Source organism: Lipotes vexillifer, unplaced genomic scaffold (genome assembly GCF_000442215.2).
Source record: "Lipotes vexillifer unplaced genomic scaffold, Lipotes_vexillifer_v1.1 scaffold1081, whole genome shotgun sequence".
NCBI classification, from domain to species: Eukaryota; Metazoa; Chordata; class Mammalia; order Artiodactyla; family Lipotidae; genus Lipotes; species Lipotes vexillifer.
In genome coordinates, this window is record NW_006779039.1 from 559,898 (window position 1) to 581,057 (window position 21,160).

At 43.1% G+C, this 21,160-nt stretch overlaps 1 protein-coding gene across 2 annotated transcripts in view; it reads left to right on the forward strand.

Moving 5' to 3' along the window:
- The window catches only part of MTM1 (myotubularin 1), a 103,956-nt gene that overhangs the window by 16,166 nt on the left and 66,630 nt on the right, over positions 1-21,160 (forward strand). Inside the window, exons 2-4 of one of the 2 annotated variants that reach the window (XM_007452115.1) lie at positions 10,554-10,626; positions 13,241-13,313; positions 14,965-15,059. In XM_007452115.1, coding sequence (XP_007452177.1) covers positions 10,564-10,626; positions 13,241-13,313; positions 14,965-15,059 — 231 coding nt within the window. In that variant the 5' untranslated portion in view covers positions 10,554-10,563. Of the gene's footprint in view, positions 1-10,553; positions 10,627-13,240; positions 13,314-14,964; positions 15,060-21,160 lie in introns of those variants that run through there. The other variant, XM_007452116.1, reaches the window with a different exon arrangement.

The following is a 21,160-nucleotide window of genomic DNA, read 5'->3' on the forward strand; positions in this document are numbered from 1 at the left end:
CGGAGCACAGGCTCCGGACGCGCAGGCTCAGCAGCCATGGCTCACGGGCCTAGCCGCTCCGCGGCATGTGGGGTCTTCCCAGACCGGAGCACGAACCCGTGTTCCCTGCATCGGCAGGCGGACTCTCAACCACTGCACCACCAGGGAAGCCCAACAATTACCGTTTTAACTTCTGTGTAAGAAGGTACTTTTCACTTATAAATTGAAAATACGCTTTTGGGGAATAGTTTCTCCCCGGGGAAAATAGTTCTGTCATGGAGCAGATCAGCTGGGTTCATGAGTTTGGGAATTGGCAGGTGGATGGGGAACTTGATCTTGTTCCTATTTTAAAACTTTGTTTACTGGCAGGTATTTGGTGGTTACAAAATCCATTGGTGAATTTAATGATCTGTCTAAGTGTATATAAAATTGCTAGGTAGCCCTTTTACATTAAAAAAAGTTAACCTGCTGGTAGGTGGCTTTTCTAATAGTTGCTTTAGCATACCAATTTTAAGTTACGAAGCATTTCTAAAGTTACCCTGTTCCATGGCCAGAGCGCATGCCGCTGGAGCCAATCAGCTGTCTTAAAGATGTGCCATTTGTCATGAGGGGACCAAGGATTAGGCTGAGTGGATCAGCTCAAATCCATCACTAACCACTGGAAAAAATGATTCAAAATGCATTCTTCACTGAATCTGAATTATAGTGTTTTTAGCCAAAAGGTCTTGGCAACATTTAAAGAAGTGGAAGTAAGTGGATTGCGATCTTTAAAGTGAATAGTAAATATCAAAATGATACAAAGAGTGAGTTTCTAAATGAAATACTGTTTAAGATTTTATAATTTCCAAAGAAGAGTCATCAAAACAATGTCCCTTGAGCCCTGAGATTTGATTTGGCTGAATCAAATCAAGAGGCTCTAACACATGTGTTGGAGGTATCTTTTTGGACAATAAGCCGCTTACATTGACAGGAGGTACTCTTTGGGAATAACTACAGTTAGCTCTACTCTGAGACCTCTAGTGTATTTCGATATCCTTGAGTCAGAATAGAAGGCAAAGAGGCAAGATCTCCGTGTTAGGGATCCCATGGAAAGTTTCCCTGGGCTAGGAGTCGAGTGTTGTCTTTTTTTGTTTTTTTTTTTGTTTTTTTTTTGTTTTAATGGAAGTAGGCATGCTTTGAGAATAACCTGCTTTAAGGCTGTCTAGAGCTTTGCCAATATTAGGTGGATTATCTCAGAAAATGTGTGCAGATTGGTTAGGCAGTGTTAGATATTGTATATTTTATGGAAAATCCGGCCTAGTGTGTCAGCGCCACTTTGAGGAATGACTTCAAAGCATCTCTTGTAAGAGGAAGGGACCTGGTATTTGAGTGCCTCTGTTTTGCCCTCTGCCATGCCAGCATTTTACACGTTACTTATCACCACCCCATGAAGTAGGTAGTATCATGCCCTCTTCACAGGCAGAGAACTGCAGTCTGTCCAAGGTCGAATGACTATTATTAACCAAGTGACAAAATTGGGATTTGAAAGCCAAACTGGTCCGAATACAGATTCCCTTCCTCTTTTCAACTGTGTCACACAATTTTGCAGCTGGTCATAGTGCGATTTTACAAGGTATAAGCTACGAATGGTGGGGTTAATGGCTTATATATTAGTTTAAAAGTCTGTCATACAGAGTGAAGTAAGTCAGAAAGAGAAAAACAAATACCGTATGCTAACACATATATGTGGAATCTTAAAAAAAAAAGGTTCTGAAGAACCTAGGGGCAGGAAAGGAATAAAGATGCAGGTGTAGAGAATGGACTTGAGGACACGGGGAGGGGAAAGGGTCAGCTGGGACGAAGTGAGAGTGGCATGGACTTATATTCACTACCAAATGTAAAATAGCTAGCTAGTGGGAAGCAGCCGCATAGCAGAGGGAGATCAGCTCGGTGCTTTGTGAGCACCTAGAGGGGTGGGATAGGGAGGGTGGGAGGAAGACGCAAGAGGGAGGGGATATGGGGATATATGTATACATATACCTGGTTCACTTTGTTATACAGCAGAAACTAACACAACAATGTAAAGCAATTATACTCCGATAAAGATGTGAAAAAAACAGTGCACATAGACTGCTGGTAGAAGTGTTAATAAAACAGTATAAAAGATTTTTAAAAGGACGTGATTATTATTTACTTTGGCTGAAGAAATTTCACTTGGAAATAACTTTATTTTGATAGTTTAAGGCAGAGGGTGGCAGCCCGTTTTTGTAAATAAAATCGTGCTGGAATACAGCCACACCCCTGTATTTCCGTATTGCCTGTAGCTGTCACAAGGCCTAAAATAGTTACTCTCTGGCCCTTCACAGAAAAAGTTTGCAACCCTTGTTCAAAGAAAAATGTATAAAGATGAAATAAACTCCTACTTTTGGAGTTCATTGTTTGTCTTCATGTGGGATGAGCAAGTATAGAGGTTGAATTGATTGTTCCTGGTCTCTAAGTGGCTGGGGCGTGACCATTTCTCTCTGGTGCAGGGTGGTTTAGTTGAGCGCATCTTAACACATCTTTTTCATTTCTTGCCTCCGAGGCGGCCTACAGTCAGAGCAACTTTTTGTTTTTTTTAACATCTTTATTGGGGTATAATTGCTTTACAATGGTGTGTTAGTTTCTGCTGTATAACAAAGTGAATCAGTTATACATATACATATGTTCCCATATCTCTTCCTTCTTGCGTCTCCCTCCCTCCCACCCTCCCTATCCCACCCCTCCAGGTGGTCACAAAGCACCCAGCTGATCTCCCTGTGCTATGCGCCTGCTTCCCGCTAGCTAGCTATTTTACGTTTGGTAGTGTATATATGTCCATGTCACTCTCTCGCTTTGTCACAGCTTACCCTTCCCCCTCCCCATATCCTCAAGTCCATTCTCTAGTAGGTCTGTGTATTTATTCCTGTCTTACCCCTGGGTTCTTCATGACATTTTTATTTTCCTCTTAGATTCCATATATATGTGTTAGCATACGGTATTTGTTTTTCTCTTTCTGACTTACTTCACTCTGTATGACAGACTCTAGGTCCATCCACCTCACTACAGATAACTCAATTTAGTTTCTTTTTATGGCTGAGTAATATTCCATTGTATATATGTGCCACATCTTCTTTATCCATGCATCCGATGATGGACACTTAGGTTGCCTGCATGGCCTGGCTATTGTAAATACAGCTGCAATGCACATTTTGGTACATGACTCTTTTTAAATTGTGGTTTTCTCAGGGTATATGCCCAGTAGTGGGAGTGCTGGGTTGTATGGTAGTTCTATCTGTAGTTTTTTAGGGAACCTCCATGCTGTTCTCCATAGTGGCTGTATCAATTTACATTCCCCCCATCAGTGCAAGAGTGTTCCCTTTTCTCCACACCCTCTCCAGCATTTATTGTTTCTAGATTTTTTAATGATGGCCATTCTGACCAGTGTGAGATGATACCTCATTGTAGTTTTGATTTGCATTTCTCTAATGATTAGTGATGTTGAGCAGCTTTTCATGTGCTTCTTGGCCATCTGTATGTCTTCTTTGGAGAAATATCTATTTAGGTCTTCGGCTCATTTTTGGATTGGGTTGTTTTTTTGATATTGAGCTGCATGAGTTGCTTGTATGTTTAGGAGATTAATCCTTTGTCAGTTGCTTCATTTGCAAATAGTTTCTCCCGTTGGGAGGGTTGTCTTTTCGTCTTGTTTATGGTTTCCTTTGCTGTGCAAAAGCTTTTAAGTTTCATTAGGTTCCATTTGTTTATTTTTGTTTTTATTTCCATTTCTCTAGGAGGTGGGTCAAAAAGGATCTTCCTGTGATTTATGTCATAGAGCGTTCGGCCTATGTTTTCCTCTAAGAGTTTGATAGTGTCTGGCCTTACATTTAGACCTCTAATGCATTTTGAGCTTATTTTTGTGTATGGTGTTAGGGAGTGTTCTAATTTCATTCTTTTACATGTAGCTGTCCAGTGTTCCCAGCACCACTTATTGAAGAGGCTGTCTTTTCTCCACTGTATATCCTTGCCTCCTTTATCAAAGGTAAGGTGACCAGATGTGCATGGGTTTATCTCTGGGTTTTCTATCCTGTTCCACTGATCTATATTTCTGTTTTTGTGCCAGTACCATATTCTCTTGATTACTGTAGCTTTGTAGTATCGTCTGAAGTCAGGGAGCCTGATTCCTCCAGCTCCGTTTTTCTTTCTCAAGATTGCTTTGGCTATTCGGGGTCTTTTGTGTTTCCATACAAATTGTGAAATTTTTTGTTCTAGTTCTGTGAAAAGTGCCAGTGGTAGTTTGATAGGGATTGCATTGAATCTGTAGACTGCTTTGGGTAGTAGAGTCATTTTCACAATGTTGATTCTTCCAATCCAAGAACATGGTATATCTCTCCATCTCTTTGTATCATCTTTAATTAATTTCATCAGTGTATTATCGTTTTCTGCATACAGGTCTTTTGTCTCCTTAGGTAGGTTTATTCCTAGATATTTTATTCTTTTTGTTGCAGTGGTAAATGGGAGTGTTTTCTTAATTTCATTTTCAGATTTTTCATCATTAGTGTATGGGAATGCAACAGATATCTGTGCATTAACTTTGTATCCTGCTACTTTACCAAATTCATTGATTAGCTCTAGTAGTTTTCTGGTAGCATCTTTAGGATTCTCTATGTATAGTATCATGTCATCTGCAAACAGTAACAGCTTTACTTTTTGTTTTCCGATTTGGATTCCTTTTATTGCAAAAGTCAGCACAAGTTAGTCTTGTAAATCCTGTGTTTCTGGGCATTCAGGTGCAGAACAGAACTCTCTTTGCGAGTAGTTCTCACTGGGGGCGAAACTCCCCCTAGAGGCCAAATTGGAAACGGGGGGGTGTTTTTGTTTTTAGGGTAATATGTATTGCAAAATACGTTATTATGAATCACTGTCCTTTTATTATATTTCTCCTTCATCCTGGAGCACAGGCATTATATTGATGATTTTTTAAATTGTGGTTGGTTTGATAATATCCCTGACTTTCATTGCAGGCTAGCCAAAGGGGCTTTGCACGACTTTGTTTTATAACAAGGGGAGCATTGGGTCTGGGAGTACTGAGCAGCTCTGCCCTGAGTACTTGGCATTTTTTTCAAAACAGACTTCCAAGTAAAGAAAGCTCCCTTCGAAAGACCTGGAATTCTGGACTCAGAGGCTGCTTGTGCAGGACTTCTTGCTCGCTGGCAGCCTTTCGAAGTCGGTTTGCAGACTGGGTAGTTTCCCAGAGCTCTCAAGGGAGCCTCCAGAGAGAGCTCACCCTTAAGCTTCATTTAAACAGCAACACAGAGTAAGAAAGCACAGCAAGTAAAATACAAAGAGGAAGGCCTGTGTGCCTTTCCTCACTGTTTGTACACGGAAAGCGTGGGAAAACCCCTAATCAAGGGCGATCGATTGCAAGTCGGTGACCATGGCCACTGAGCTCCCCTTGGAGTTTAGATTTTGCTTGCAACGGCCCAATGAGGTGGAGGTCAAATTTATTTTCTAATTCTACTGCTTTTAGATGTTTCCAGTAAGGGTAAAAATGGTCCTTATTTATTTGAGAGCGTTTATAGTTACGTCTGCCGCAGGTGTTTTGTGAAATCCTATTTTTCATATGCAACGGAGAGGGGAGCAGTTTCTTAGTCTGGAAGAAGGGCGTGGGGGAAGAGGTCTTTGTACCTTAATTTGAAATATCTATTCCATTGTAAGGTCTGTAGTGCAGGATGGTAGTTCTTTTTGGTGCAAGTTCCTTACGGTGCTTCAAGGCTCCAGAAGTTAATGCCATTCTGCTGTGCAGAGCCATGGTGCCTTGAGCATCTTGATTAACCAAGGATTGGTTTTACCCTTTTTTTAAAGCTTGCATAAATTTCTGGCTTAAGTGAAATATCGGGCAAACAACAGTTAAGTTTTTTGGCTGAGTCTTTATTAAAGCCCAGTTCATTCATTCATTTAATGGATACCTATTAAGTACCAACTGGGTGCCAGGCACTGTACCAGGTGCTGTAACTGCAGCATTAAGTAAAACAGACCAGAATCCTCATCTGCTGGGGGCTCGTATTCTGGTAGGGGCTTGTATTCTGGTGGGAGCTTGTATTCTGGTGTGGAGGGTGGACAGTAACAACAGGTTATCTGGAAGGTGGGAAGTGGTAGGGGAAGGAGACAGAGGGAGAGAGAGGGGCAGAGAGAGAAAGAGAGGAGGGAGACAGAGACAGAGGGAGAGGGAGAAGAGAGGTGAAGGGACACGGAGGGACAGAGAGGGAGATACCATGAGACCATTGAGGTTAGTTGGCTTGAATTTAAAGAGAGACACAATTGAGGCCATGTTGAGACTTTAAAATTTGATTTTTTAAATAATGCCACCTTTATGTAGCTTTATTTGAAGGGGTTGTGGGGGGCGGTCTCAGAGATTGCTTGCCTAGGTGAGTTTTCCTAGCTATGTTTCTTACTCTAAAACTCCTTCTCTACTGAGATTGGGACCAGTCTCATCCAACCTGGTTTCTTGAAAAATAGAGATCACTTGGACTCACTTTTCCCTGGGTGGGAAGGATACTTCTGTGTTAGGAGATGTCAGCTAGAGCTGGTCCTGACACTGACTCACGCTGGGGTCTTGTCGTACCCTCTCTAGGCTTTCCTGTCATCTTCTCTGTAATAGGAGAAGACTGGGCTTAAATCATCACAAAAGTTTTTTTCAGGATCAAAAAAGATAGAAGTCTGCCTTTGGTTAGATTCCTGAAATTAGCATATATATAGGGAGTTAAGTTTCAATTTTCACTTTAAAGCCAAGGTAGCCCAAATTCAATGCTTTTTAAAATAAAAAGGATTGAAGCTTGATCTTTAGGGGTTTGGGGCAAAATACACTATAACCAGAAGGGTAGCTGACTTTTGTAAACTTTACTATAGCTTCTAATTATTATTGAACCCCATTTAGACCAACAGAGATATTTTATAGATGAAGATGTGGATATTAGAGACAGCTCAGGGCCTGCACTCACCCATCTAGTACATTTTCTACAACTCTGCACAGGGTCCAAATCAGACAGTATATCCATGTACTTTTTTTTTTTAATATAAATTTATTTATTTATTTATGTATTTATTTTTGGCTGTGTTGGGTCTTCGTTGCTGCATGCGGGCTTTCTCTAGTTGTGGTGAGCTGGGGCTACTCTATTGTGGTGCGCAGATTTCTCATTGCGGTGGCTTCTCTTGTTGCGGAGCACGGGCTCTAGGTGCGTGGGCTTCAGTAGTTGTGGCACGTGGGCTCAGTAGTTGTGGCACGTGGGCTCAGTAGTTGTGGCTCGTGGGCTCTGGAGTGCAGGCTCAGTAGCTGTGGTGCACGGGCTTAGTTGCTCCGCAGTATGTGGGATCTTCCCGGACCAGGGATCGAACCCCTGTCCCCTTGCATTGGCAGGCGGATTCTTAACCACTGTGCCACCAAGGAAGTCCCTCCATGTACTTTTTCAAGAGAAGCTTTATATAGCTAGATCACCACTGGCCATGCACTGTGCCTGTGGTAGTTAACTTTCTTTCTAGTATTTCTAGGGTCAGACGTAATTTGTAGAAGAATTGGTTGTGGCGTCAGCATTCAGTTGTTATCCTTTCATTATTGAAAAGGATGCTAATAATTTGTTAGCAAATATATCATGTACTGTTCTAAGCCCTTCACGTGTATTGCTTCATTTTGCCTAACTATGCTGTAGTAAGATAGAGATAATAGCAACCGAAGCCCAGAGAAGTGAAATAATCTACCCAAGGTCAGACAGTGAATTGCACAGTCGGGATTTGAATGGAGTCGGCTCAGTACCTGTGCTATTCAGTGTCACGCTGCTCCAGCTCCTGTACATTTAAAGGGTCTGTTGCAACCTTTCAACAAAGAGAGACTCACTGGTGACATTTGAAAGCAAACCTCATCATGGAACTAACCCATGTTGCCCAGACCCTTGGATTTCTCAGCTTTGTACTCAATCCAGCTTTTAATAGTAGCGTCTTTTAGGGTAACTCTAAAAGTGAGGGCTTTAGACATAAAGACTGCATATTATTTGATTCTGTTTATATGAAATGTCCAGAATGGGCAAATCTATAGAGATAGAAAGCAAATATGTGATAGGGGCTGGGGGAATGGGGAGTGATAAGTGACTACTAATGGGTATGGGGTTTTTAGGGGGAAGAGATGAAAATGTTCTAAAACCGATTGCGGTGATAGTTGTACAGTTCTGCAGATATACTTAAAACTGTTCAGTTGTTCACTTGAAAGGGGTGTGTTATATAGTAGGTGAGTTATAGCTCAATCAGATAGTTAAAAATAAGGGGAAAAGGAGGACCTCCCTCTGTTATATTTAGTTCACGTTACTTATTTTTTTTAATTTCTTTTTTTCTTTTTTTTTTTCGGTACGCGGGCCTCTCACTGTTGTGGCCTCTCCCGTTGCGGAGCACAGGCTCCGGACGCGCAGGCCCAGCGGCCATGGCTCACGGGCCTAGCCGCTCCGCGGCATGTGGGATCTTCCCAGAACGGGGCACGAACCCGTGTCCCCTGCATCGGCAGGCGGACTCTCAACCACTGCGCCACCAGGGAAGCCCCACGTTACTTATTTTTTAAAGAAGATTTATCTATTTGGCTGCGCCAAGGTCTTAGTTGCGGTGTGCGGGATCTTTAATTGCAGTATGCGAACTCTTAGTTGTGGCATGCGGGCTGTAGTTCCCTGACCAGGGATTGAACCCAGGCCCTCTGTCTTGGGAGCACGGAGTCCTAGCCACTGGACCACCAGGGAAGTCCCTATTTAGTTCATTTTAAATTGAAGTTTTTAAATGAGGATTGATGAAAGCAGGAAGACTCATCTGTCTTTTATGGTTTATAAACAGGACCGTGAAGACTGAGTCGATTATGTAACCCAGCATTTGAAATGTCTTATGTTGACTTGACAGTAATAATTTAACATGTGTTTGAAGACATTGACTTATATGATAAAAATGTTTTAAATATTATAGCATCTGATTACTAAAAGTAATTTTATATCCATTCCTGATGAAAATCCCCCAAATATGTAATATTGTTTAGTCAGAATAATTTCAGGGCAGAAACATCTGACTTGCTCTATCCAGTCCATCTCATCCATTCTGCTGTCTCAGAGAATAATGGGTTATTTGACTGGGTTTGAATTTACGATTAGAGACGTTTTTTTCAAGGCTATATTGTCTGAACTATTTTGTCTGCATTTAATTCATTCTAGAGTTATTCATTAATCTTTTTAAAAAAGTTATTCCTAATTTTAGGTCGTGCTAGCTCTTGATAGTTTCAGGTCTTTTAAGTTTAGTATTCCTTTCTGTAAAGAAGTATTTTCTTTTGCCCTAAGTGTTCATGCTTAAGCCTCTGCGGTAGTTTCCTAGTTCCAGTGCTCTGGGATTTGGTGAACTGACATACAGGCTCAGAGCATCATCATGTTTCACAATAGTGTGTGTTTTGCACATAATCAGTCATTCGTTCATCAAATAGTTGTGAGTGTCATCGTGTGCCAGGAGATAGCCGTGACCCAAATGGACCCCCAGCCTTGCCCTTGGAGAGCTGAGCTCTGGTGGAGGGAGCCTGGCGGTGCTAATCTTGTAAGATTGTTCTCACCTGGCCATCTTACTGCCTCTTTGTCCTGATGGGTACCCTCATCTGCATCTTTTGTCACCCCTCAGGCCTTACTTAAGGACATTGAACAGCAGTGCACAGCTATCAAATCACTAGGTTTTGTTCCAAGGGGTGGTGATGTTTTCCATGCCATATTTTGTTAGTGAGTGGTTGGTCTTTTAATGAGCCTGGCAAAAAAGATCCTATAAATATCCACAATCACCTTGCTGAATTGGATACGGTTTAACCACCAGTGACTTCATATGTATCTCTCGGTGTCATTAACTTTGATAAATAAAATAACCAAAGCACTACTTAGTTTCCTGTTGTTGCTATCATCTTCAAAAGTCTAAATAAACCCCTGAGTTACCAAGGTATTGTATGTATTCCGAATATGATGGTTTCATTTATGTCTGAATTGTGATGAATATGCCTTATTTAAATGAAGTGTATACTTTCCCTAGAAAATGCTGATTAAATCAAATCTTCCTAATTTGATTTCCATCAAATCCATGCCACTTTAACTTGCCTTAATTTAGAGAAAACAGAATTATTAAAGGGGAAAGAAGTGTGAGTTCAGCAGTCTCCCCTTTTTATCACTCTGCCTGGCTGCCTCTTAGCTGTCTTTAAAAATTAAGAAATGTGGAAATTTGAAGCCTGTTGCACAATTAGTAAACATTAAGTTTTCTCCCATGACAGTTTGAAGGCTAGGAATAAAAATTCCGGGAACATGTGTGGTGTCTTCTGCTGAGCTCCCCCTTCTCTGTTCCTCCACGGTTCTCTGCACGTTCATCGGAGCTCTTTCCCATGAGCTGGGTTGTGGTCGGTACTTCGTGTGTCTCATTCCCGCTGGAGACTACGAGGGAAATAGGGCCTGTCAAGCGTACTCCTGTTTGTTCTCAATTGCAGTATGTTTGAAATTGCATACAATTCCATTGATATTGAATGTTGTCTTTCTTGGTAGAGTTTCCAGTATGGCCTCTGCACCGACTTCTAAGTATAATTCGCACTCCTTGGAGAATGAGTCTTTTAAGAGGGTAAGTTGAGTTTTCAGATTTATCTGTACCTCCTTCTCTCATTTCTCCTTTCGTATTTGAATATCAGGTGCTCATTCTGGGTTTCTTGAACTATTAATTTCATTATTTATTCACATAATGTGAATTCTGTGATACATGTGGTTTCATTAACCCACCTTGTTCAGTAAAAGACTGATTACCTTATGTGTGGTGTTCAGTGAGTTTTGTTTGTAAATCCTTTCACATAACTTCATTTTTGAGAACCTCTGACTTGTGAACTTCTTCCAGTGTTACATTTAAGATACTAGGCAATCTCTTGCCCCTGAAAGCTTTCTGAAGGAGAGATTGGAAGCCAGGGCCCGCTGAACAGGCTGTTAACACCTTCCTAAATATTGGTGTTATTTTCTAATTATGAGGATAAAAGAGTTATAGGACCAAAACAAATACAGCATTAACAGAAAATGGTTCCAAGTGTCAAGGAGAAATTGTGTAATTAGAGGGAGATATTGGAACAACTATTGGAAAGAAGGAATTTTAAATAAGCTTTATTCATGGCCCTTTAAGGCTTTTGATACATATTACTGATTATCCACCAGAGAGGTTCATTTACACATCCACAAGCAGTGTAGAGAGATACCCAAGTAATCAGAAGGGAGCCAACTAGTGTCTTTTAATTTGTATTTCCCTGAGTACTAACAAGGGTACCTTTTTTTTGTTTTGTTTTGTTTTTAAGGTGTGTTTCTTGTCCATTTGTAATTGTTTTGTGAAGTGGCTGTCTGTGTCCTTTGCCTATTTGTGTTTTGGGGTGTTTGGGGTATCCTTTTCTGTTGATTTATAAGCGTTCTTTATAAATTATGATGATCAACTCTTAGTAATATATATTATTCTTTATAATACATATAATAATAACATATAAGACTTTTTTCCTAGTTTACTGTTAGCCTTTTAATTATATTTATGTGTTTGGATTTTGAAATACAGAGGTTTAAATTTTTATGTAACCACATCATCAGTCTTTTCTTATATTTTCTGCTTTTTGTGTCATGTTTGTAAGGACCTTTTCATCCCCAAATTATAAAAGTCTTTATTGTATTTTAGTATTGTTATGGTACAAGGATCAGTTCTAAACACAAGAGTAACTTCAAGAAGGTAATTGTAAGTCCTTGTGTAACGTTACTCTACTGTGAAAGTACATCTTCTGTTAATCCCATGTTTTCCTGTGTTAATAGACATTTGTTTCCCTTATGTTGTGGCTGAATTACGCTTTCTTCTCCTGACCCAGAACTGTGGTATTTAAAGGCTGTATGAATATTAAATTTGCTCATTATACTTGTTTTTAGTTTGAGGCAGTGTTAAAGGAGGATGATAATTTCTTTCCAGTCTTACCGTTTATATAAAGCGTGTGGTTTTTGCTCCTCATTGAAGAAGGCATTCCTGGCTGGGAACAGTTTGCCTTACCCTCCGATTTATAAAATGCTTAGCTTACAAGCACTAAAACATATTGAAAATTAGCTAGGAATTTTCATTTTGTACCTGAATAAAAAGACTAAAACCATTAAAAATCCAGCAGAGCCCCCCCTCTTTGACAGCTTATCTCTCACCTAAATGCACAAGCCACATTTCTCTTGTTTCAGAATACTTTACATTTGCACAGCCCTTGGTAATTCTCAGAAGTGTGCTTGTGTAGTTTGTTTCACTTAATATTCGCGAAACTCCTTTGAGGCAAGGATTACTAGCTTCATACATGAAATAATTGCAGCGTGACTTTGGAAAACAACTAGAAAAAAATGAATGAAAAACAGCGATGAAAAAACCTTTTGCCCAAACAGATGTTAGTGATGTGCCTGGCACTGATCCACTGGGGCGGCTAAATAGATTGAAAGACTCCTTTCCCAGGCATCCAAGTCACGTGGCAAATGAGCCTCTCAGAACTCACCTTCACTTTTAGTGGCTAATACTTTGCCTGCCTGGCAGAGCGGCTGCAGTGATTGAACGAGGACCATGCATGGGGAGCCAGGAGGCCTAGAGACGTAGTAAAGTCACATGAAGAATTTGTGTGTAGATGGTTCCCAAGGCCCCTGTTGGCTCAAAAGTTCAATGACAGGCCACCCCATCCTCTTACCTAGTCACCTACATGAAGAAAGATCTTAATAAAATAGGAAACCCAGTGTATAGTAACTATTATTTTCTGGTGTCATGAGAAGATGCTGTAATTACTGTTGCTCAGTTAAGGCCCCATTGAAATCAAGTTTTCATTCCTTCTCTCAACAAAATAGGACTAAATATTTAATATGAAAAAAAAGCTGCCACAGTATATGTGTATCTATAGAATACACTTAATATTTACTTTTTATCACTTTCCTAAACACTGTTAACTATAAATTGCTTGGAAGGGGTGTTTAATTAATATCATTGAAAAGCGTGCTAATGTTATTTACAGACTGAAAGTTAACACAGCTAATGAATGTTGAATGCTAAGTTGTATTTTTTAGTTGTTTTGATTTTCTGTGCCAATTTTCTATAATGGTCACTATTTCTCTAATTTTTTTCTTTGAAAACGATATCTCTGTTTGGTTGCTTAAAATCTTATGCAAATGTAATGTCATTACTCCTGATGGCACCATTTTGTTTCCAGACTTCTAGGGATGGGGTTAATCGGGATATCGGTGAGGCTCTTCCTCGACTTCCAGGAGAAACCCGCATCACTGGTAAGGAGCCTGTGAAGTTAGGATTTTCGTACATTGATGAGAGGTCCAGCAGGGTCAGGTGGCTTCAATCCCACGGACTCTTTAGAAGTTACATTTCTTGATCAAAGAGTTCTCTCAAGAGCTTCATGCTCTCCAGGATAGTGATATTTTTTTTCTCTGTACCAAAGACAGAATTATTTTGGAAAAAAAATGTGGATTAGCTCTTGAAAGTCTCTTATTGGAGCTATAAGCTCTTATGGTTTGAGGTGATAAGAACAAAATGGTATTAAGGTTTTCCAGTCTATGATGTATGCTTTAAAATGCCTCAACTTAGAGGCTTAAAGTCCAAGTATTCTCTTCTTTGAAATATAGGAGACCACAGTGGTTTAAAATATCTTTGATTTGCCAGATAGCCGAAGTTAGTTATGTTGATGTAACATTCTGATTGTTGGCTTATTTTCTTCATTATAAATTCATATTACGAGGAAGGTATCTACTTTGGAAAGACTAGATCGTTCTGGCTTAAGAATCCAGAAGCACCTGATAGCTTCTAAGCGAAGTGCTCATGTTGTGGGCATTCACATTTTTTATTAGAGTCGACATCCCCCTCTCAGATTCCCATTTGGTGATGATACAGTTACCATTGTTTCAGAGAACCTTTCGTTTTATTGACTAAGATCTGGGTTGTGTAGCTTAAATGGCCGAAAGCATGGTGCTAATCAGATTAAGGTCATAGACGTGGTACCTGTGTGAATGAGTTAGCCATGCACCATGAGAAACTATTCCATGTCCACGGACTTGCACACGTGATCCTAGTCTTGAAAAGGAAACCGGTGGCGTGTGTCCATCCCAATTTCTGGATAAGAGCAAAGAGGATAGCTTACTTTTGATGGTCTTCATGTGTAAAGTTTTGGTGCTCTGTATCAGTGCCAGAACCTTCACTGAGGCAGTAACTGACTGAATGAGCATGAAATAGCCTTACTGGGAGTTCTTCAGTTAGCACCCGAGGAGAAAGGGATTTCATCAAATGCCATTAACACATTCAAGGACATCCTTGAAAGATAAGACGAAGGTGGTATATTTTATTATAACAACTCAACTCTCCTGATTTAGTTTCTCCTTATGTTTGATTCTACCAAAGATGTACTAATTTCTTGGCCATCTGTTTCATCTCACTTAATATGTGAAATGAATCTAGCTCCACTCTTCTCTGGCCTATTAAAAGAGAAAGAATAGACTATCTAAACATTTCTACTGCTGACATTCATTTATTAAAAACATCATGATGTTCTGTGTGATTAGAGGTTTGGCAGACCTCAAAGCCGACCTGGTGGTGAGTCTGTGAGACTGTCCTACATGCATTGCCATCCTCTGGTTGAAGTCTGCAGTTCACGAGTTACCTTGACAACCACCTGAGGGTAGCAGCGTCAGTACCGTCTTTCACTTCTGCTCTCCAGCTGTTCTCACCTTGTCCCTAGGTAGTGGCAGCCCCGTTCGACCTAGCATGGTAATGTAGAAGCATTGCCAGTGCTTTTGCTTTAGACCTTTTCAGTGACTTTTTTTTTTAATTGTAGTTATTCTTAGCCAAATAGTTTATATTAAATTAGTGCCATTTGTTGTGTATCTTGGTATATATTTCCATTACTTTAGGGTACTTTTTTTATCTTAATAGACAAAGAAGTTATTTACATATGTCCTTTCAATGGCCCCATTAAGGGAAGAGTTTACATCACAAATTATCGTCTTTATTTAAGAAGTTTGGAAACGGTAAGTAGAATCTAAGACCATAAAGATGACCCTAATTGTTAAAGATAATGCTAAACTGTTTCTCTTCTACCTTGCAAGATTGACTGTGGATCAGATTAACATGGGGGTATATTTGCTTCTCAACTCTTTAATTTTTGGCTTATGCAAAGCTCATTTAACACTAACACCTGTTTATGTAGGAATAGAGTGAATTAAAATAAGTTTTGTCCTTGATAATCTGGGGAGGGGAGTTTTGTAACTGTACCCATTTGCTAGTTTGGAGAAGTTGGTTAGGTGTAGAACAGTGGTTCTTTACCAGAAGCACCGATGAGAACCACTTGCGGCGCTTAGCAGCCACTACAGATGCCATGATGTACTGCATCCGAATGTTCAGGCTTGTGGTCCAGGCACAGCGGTCATTTTTTAAAACATCACAGATGAGGATGCTGATCTGTGTGAATCTGATGTGAATCCCTTGTTAAGGCCCACTGCTCTAGAACTTTCCATGTGTTCAATTACAGAACACCAGGTAGCACTTTAGAACTAGCATGACTATGTTGTGGCTTAGTGCCACTCTACCTTCTCATTCCACGGCCATAAGGTGTTTGCCATATGGTATTTCAAGAAATTTTCCATTGATGGAACAATGTGATGGAGACGAGATGCTCCAGAAGGGAAAGAATGAATGAACAGCTGCTGAGGCTGTCCCAGAAGGGCCTGTGGTGGATGTGGTGGGTTGCCATTGCCCAGGCCAGCCTGAAGGGCCAGCTGTATTTTGATGGGCTGAGTCGAGGAGGGATAAATAGGTCCCGGGGCACATGGAAGAGGAGCCCAACATCAGCTTAAACGCAGGAGATGTTGGGAGTGTTGGGGGAATCTAGCTTTTGTTTTACTGCTTTTTACCTCAGAATTTCTTCAGGACAGTTCTAATCTAGATTAGTTTGCACCTTTTGATTTTTAAAAAATTATGTTCATCTTTGTGTCCAAATTCTGAAAAATGCTGTTTATTACTGTTATTGCCTTAGCTGTGGGAGCCCACTTCTGTAGTGTTCCTAGACCCCCATGGGCCTGAGATTGGGCATTTTATTTATGTGACTCTCTTCAGGCTTCTAAGCAAGACTGGAGCTGAGCAAATGTTTTAGTTTTCCAGAATGTGAAAGAAGATTCTGGAAATTAACAGAGCAGTGAGCTGGATGTCAACCCTTGGCAACAGTTGGCAACAATTGTAGAATTTATCATTTGAACAGATGATTACGTGCCCAGGAAAGAAAGAAACCCGTTGGGAGTGTTATTGACAGACTGTGTAACTGGTATCAAGCCTTTAACTTGGAAGGGGGTTAAAGGGAAGGCGAAGGGGTTTGCAGTAGTCTTAATCGGCTACGATACTGGAGTGAAACCGCTAATGTAAAATTTAGCGTAGATAATAGTTACTTCATAAAAACCAGTTGTATTGGTGAAGGATGGAAGAGGTCTGGTTTATTTGATCCAGTAATTGGATGGGATTTGGTTAAAAAGTTAACATACCTGTAGGCTGAACTAACAAAAGTATAATAAACATTATATAATATTATACTGTACTGTACTATACAATACAATATGGCCAGCCAAAGTGAGACTCATTCGGTACAGCTTCCAAGTGTCAAATTGGGACACACTGAGAGATTTTATGCTAATATATGCGAGAATCATCAAAAATCGAATTAGAGCAAGTTCTTGACCAGCCACACATGCCCGGTTCCATTTCGTGCTGTCATTGGTGATGAACTGGGGAAATTATTTAAACTGCAGTGCCGTGACAAGATTGTGTCTGTTCTGTGATCTCAACTGTGGAAACCAAACAAAAACTATCTGTCGAAAGGAGACCAGAAAGAAATACACCAAAAGGTTTAGTACTTGCGATAGTTGGATGGTGGAATTACGTATGCTTTTATTTTCCTCCTCCCGTTTGGTGTGAGCATACATTACTTTTGTAATTGGGCGACACTTGGCCAGCTTTATTTATTTCATTTTCATACAGCGCTCCAGAGGCCAGGGATAAGCGCAGAGTGGGTGAATAAAATGCCCATTTGACACTGACTGCTAATCTTTTTCTTCTTCTACCAAGTTTTACATAAATATTTTGACCAATTGGCCACATCGTTTAGTCCAAGTTTAAAAACAAGCAGTTAATGGCAGAAAACATCATATAAAGTAAGCCATTTGGGTGGTTATGCAGGAGCCTCAAAACATAGTCGTCATAGTGTATCTCAAAGTCCTAAATAAGAACATTAATTGTGGATTCTGCTGCAAAATGTGAATGTTCCTCATGTGTTTGACAAAGAGCCGCCATCTCACTGGCCTTTTGAAGCGGACACCTGTGTGGTTCAGGTATGTAAACACTGCAGTGGGAGCACGGCCTGCCTCGGGAGTCAGCTGTCTGTTTCGTCAGGTGTCAAGGGCAGGTTCCCTGCCCCCGATGTCCCGGGCAGTAGACGCACCGTGGTCTTTGGACTGTCACGTGGCCTTCTTCCCCTGGGCGTCCTTTGGGGTCTCCCCGCCTCCACTCTGAGCAGCATACTTTGCAGTCTGAGAACTCTTGTTGGATCCCCATTGCCCGCAGCATAAAATCCACTCTCCTTCGTGTGGCAGAAGAATCCTTCTGACTTCCCTTGCCTCGACTCACACCGCTTCTCCCTGTGCTGTTGTCCAGGCCTCACTCCTTCTCTGTGTTCATGTCCCCATGTTCACACTTATTGCTGGGAAACTTCCCCTGCCCACCAGCTAGCTCTAAAGGTCCCAAACCCCTCCCCTTCCTCCTCTCCCCCTTTCATGTTTGTTTGTTTCTCCCGAGCACTTGCCACTGCCTCCTGTTTTGTATATTTCACTGCTTTGCCCCGTTCCCGTCCGACCGAGGCCAGGGATGCTTTGTGTCTGTTCGCCGCCGAGCCGTGAGGCCTGGGATGGAGCGTGGCGTGTGGCAGGGAAGGAATTCAGCTGTATTTATTTGTCACGCTCTCTGGCCTTCACTAGGGCGAGACCTGGTGGTCCCGAACACCACCGTTGCGTTTGGCGTTGAGAAATCCCATAGCCGCCTTTTGACCTTGAGGGGTTCGGCTTGCGTTGATCTCGTGACTCCAGTGGGACTATTTAGGCCTGTAATACTCTGTCATATGGGGACTCCCCGGGGGCAAGACCGCTGCCAGTTTCCCTCGAAGGAATACTTCGGGCTCAGGCGCTGTGGAGGGTGAGAAAGACAGATTAACCCTTTGTTCATTCATGCGGCCGTATCCTTATCCCAGAAACACTCACTGAGCGCCCGGGTGAGTGCCACGGTGCCGGGTGCGCGACACGGAGACGAGCACGTGTGCTGTAGTGTGGCCGAGCCCACGGCGGGTGCATCGTTCCAAGAGGTTACAAGGGGGAGGCGGCTTAACTCTACGCTGAGTCACAGAATGCCTTGTAGAGGAGGTGATGTTCCAACCAGGTCTCGAAGAACGGGGACCGTTTCCTGGACAGGAGGGCGGGAGGGAGGAGGCTCCACAGGGCGCTTTTGCGCGTTGTGGGTCTAGGGCTATGGAGGGGCCCTGTATACTGCGGCAGCGGCGGAGGGATGTGCTAGCGAGCGAGTGTGGAGGGGAAGGGAGGAGACGAAGCTGGAAGCCTCGCCAGCCTCTAGCATGTCATCAGTCACCATTCAGCAGTGTGCGTGTCATGTGGGGAACGACCTGTGCGTTGCAGGAAGGGAAGTCGGGTCGCAGCGTGTGTGACAGATTGGGGGAGGGGGAGACAGGAGGCAGGGAGACCATCCAGGAAGTGATCTCCGTTTTCCAGGCGAGCAGGTCCTAATCCAGCCCACGTTGCAGTAGAAAGGAGGGAACAGCCGTGAGCCAGGCAGGAGGATCTGGGTGGCATTTGGAGTTGGGAGTCGAAGGAAAGACTCGAGTCGACAGTGATCCCTGTGGTTTTGGGCTTGAGTGGTTGGTTGCAGCTGCTCCTATTCATGGAAATAGACATCACAGGAGAGGGAGTGGGTTGGAGCTGAGCCCCCGGGAGACAAGTCTGAATGTGCAGACTTACAGCTGCTGAGTGCGAAGTGGCTCAGGAGCCATTGGAAACACGAGTCTGAAGGTGCTGAAGTGATGGGCCTACAGGTGTCCGTGACAGCCGGGTCTAGCCACAGGCTTACCTGAGGGGACCAAACGACCACCAGAGATGCGGCTGCGGGGGGGGGCCTCGCGGGGCCCGGCTCTTCGGGGCGGGCAGAGGCAGAAGCCGCAGTCGGAGCAGAGGACAGGCTCGTAAGACAAGGCTTTGGCGGAAGTGGGGAGGGGAGCACCACCTCTAGAAGGGGGCGTGGCCGAGGGAGTGAGAGCGAGACGCTGCAAGCTTCGCTGAGCTGAAGAAGGGGCAGCGGCCCCCAGGGTGGTCATGCGCAGGCGGCTGGGCGCCCCGGCGAGAGCAGAGGCTGTGGAGACGGACACGGTCCCTCTCTTGCTCTCGCTTCCACGCCCCCTCCCACTGCCTGGTGGAGGCCTCTGCAGCTCCCAGGCGCGCAGCACACTTCTCTCTATTCATTCTCGCCACGGCTTCCTCCACTTCCCGGCTGCACTCGCTTCTCTCCAGTTAGCATGTGTGTCAGCAAAGCTCCTTAGGGCCTGCCGCGCTCTTGCCCACGCACTCAGCCCGCCTGACGGCAGCTGCCGGGCAAAGCAGCCACCGCCCGGCCCCTTCCCTAGTCCGCCCAGCCCGCTCCTGCTTTTCTAGCAGCGACCTTTCTTCTCCGGCCCCAGCTTCTTCTCGGCCCCAGCTTCTCCGTTCTCACTACCTGCTGGAGATCCCTTGACTTTCCACCTGGCATCCCAGGTGCACGGCCGAGCCAAAGCTCTCCTGCTTTTTCTCCTTGCCACTTCCTTCGCTGGGTGTTCTTGCTCCTCTTGGCGGTGCTACTCTTCTTCTAGTTACCGTGGAGTCACCTCCTCCCCCTCCTCCGTTCCCCTCTGAAGTCTTCATTGTCCCGTCCCTGCCGGCATCTTCTCCCCACTGCGTTCTCTCTGGCTCCCACAGACATTCTTACAGGCATTCTCCCCGCCCCCCACTTGGAAACTCTCAGTGGCTCCTTTCCTCCCTCATTTCAGATTCCTCAGTGTTCTTGGTCCTCTGCAGCTCAGCCCTGAGTCGCCTCCCCACCTCTCTCCTCTGTACACCCCGCATGCTGGCACAGGTACCTTACTCACTGTCCCCTAAACCCGCCCTCCGCTTCTCTGCCCTGGCTGTTTTCTTCACTAGAACTCATACATACTCATCCCCACCCACCTCTGCCATTCACACCCCCACTTTTTAAAAAATTATTTTGAAATATTTAACATAGAAAGTTTGTAAAGAATAACATAAACATCTGTGGGTCTACCCCCCAGCTGAAGAAATCCTTTTCCCCTCCCCATCAGTGGTAGATACCATCTGAAAGTTCCTAGGTCTCACTCTCGGTCACTCCACAAACCCCTCTTTAAAAATAGGATGGAGTTCCGGAGATGCACAGATGAGCAGATGATAACCCTTAGGGCTGCCGGTGGGATGAGCAGCGTGTCGTGTATACACTTTTCATTACCTGACAGTCGGAAACAGTATGTTCTTCCTGGATTAAATTCAAGGAGAAATTTGTCATTAGGGTTTCCTCTAAGAGGTAGGACCATAGTGATTTCATTCTTTAGGCAGAGTATTACCTAAAGATTCTTGAATACCATTCAAGACCCTCTTTAAGGACAGGACACATGTTAACTTTTACCGGGTAAAGGTATTTCTGGGAGGGACTAGCAGGCTGGGGTCTGTTGACTTTGCTGTTTGATGATTTACCAGTGCGGAGATGGGACTTGGAGAATCAAGGTGGATGGATGGCCCTCGTATCTGCCTCTCAAATATCTGGTTCTGAAATGAGCATTGGGCAGGTGCGAGGTATCGTGCCTCCCAAGAGCTGGGCATCTGACACGAGTGGCAGACCTGTATTGCCTCCCACTTTATTACAAGCATGAACAAAAAGGGTTCCTGTAGTATTTTTCTTTTCAAAAAACTACGTTGGGAACTTTTCAACATTGTCCTTTTTTAGTTCCTTCCGTCTAATGGAGTTAGCACCTTTTTTTCATTTTAAA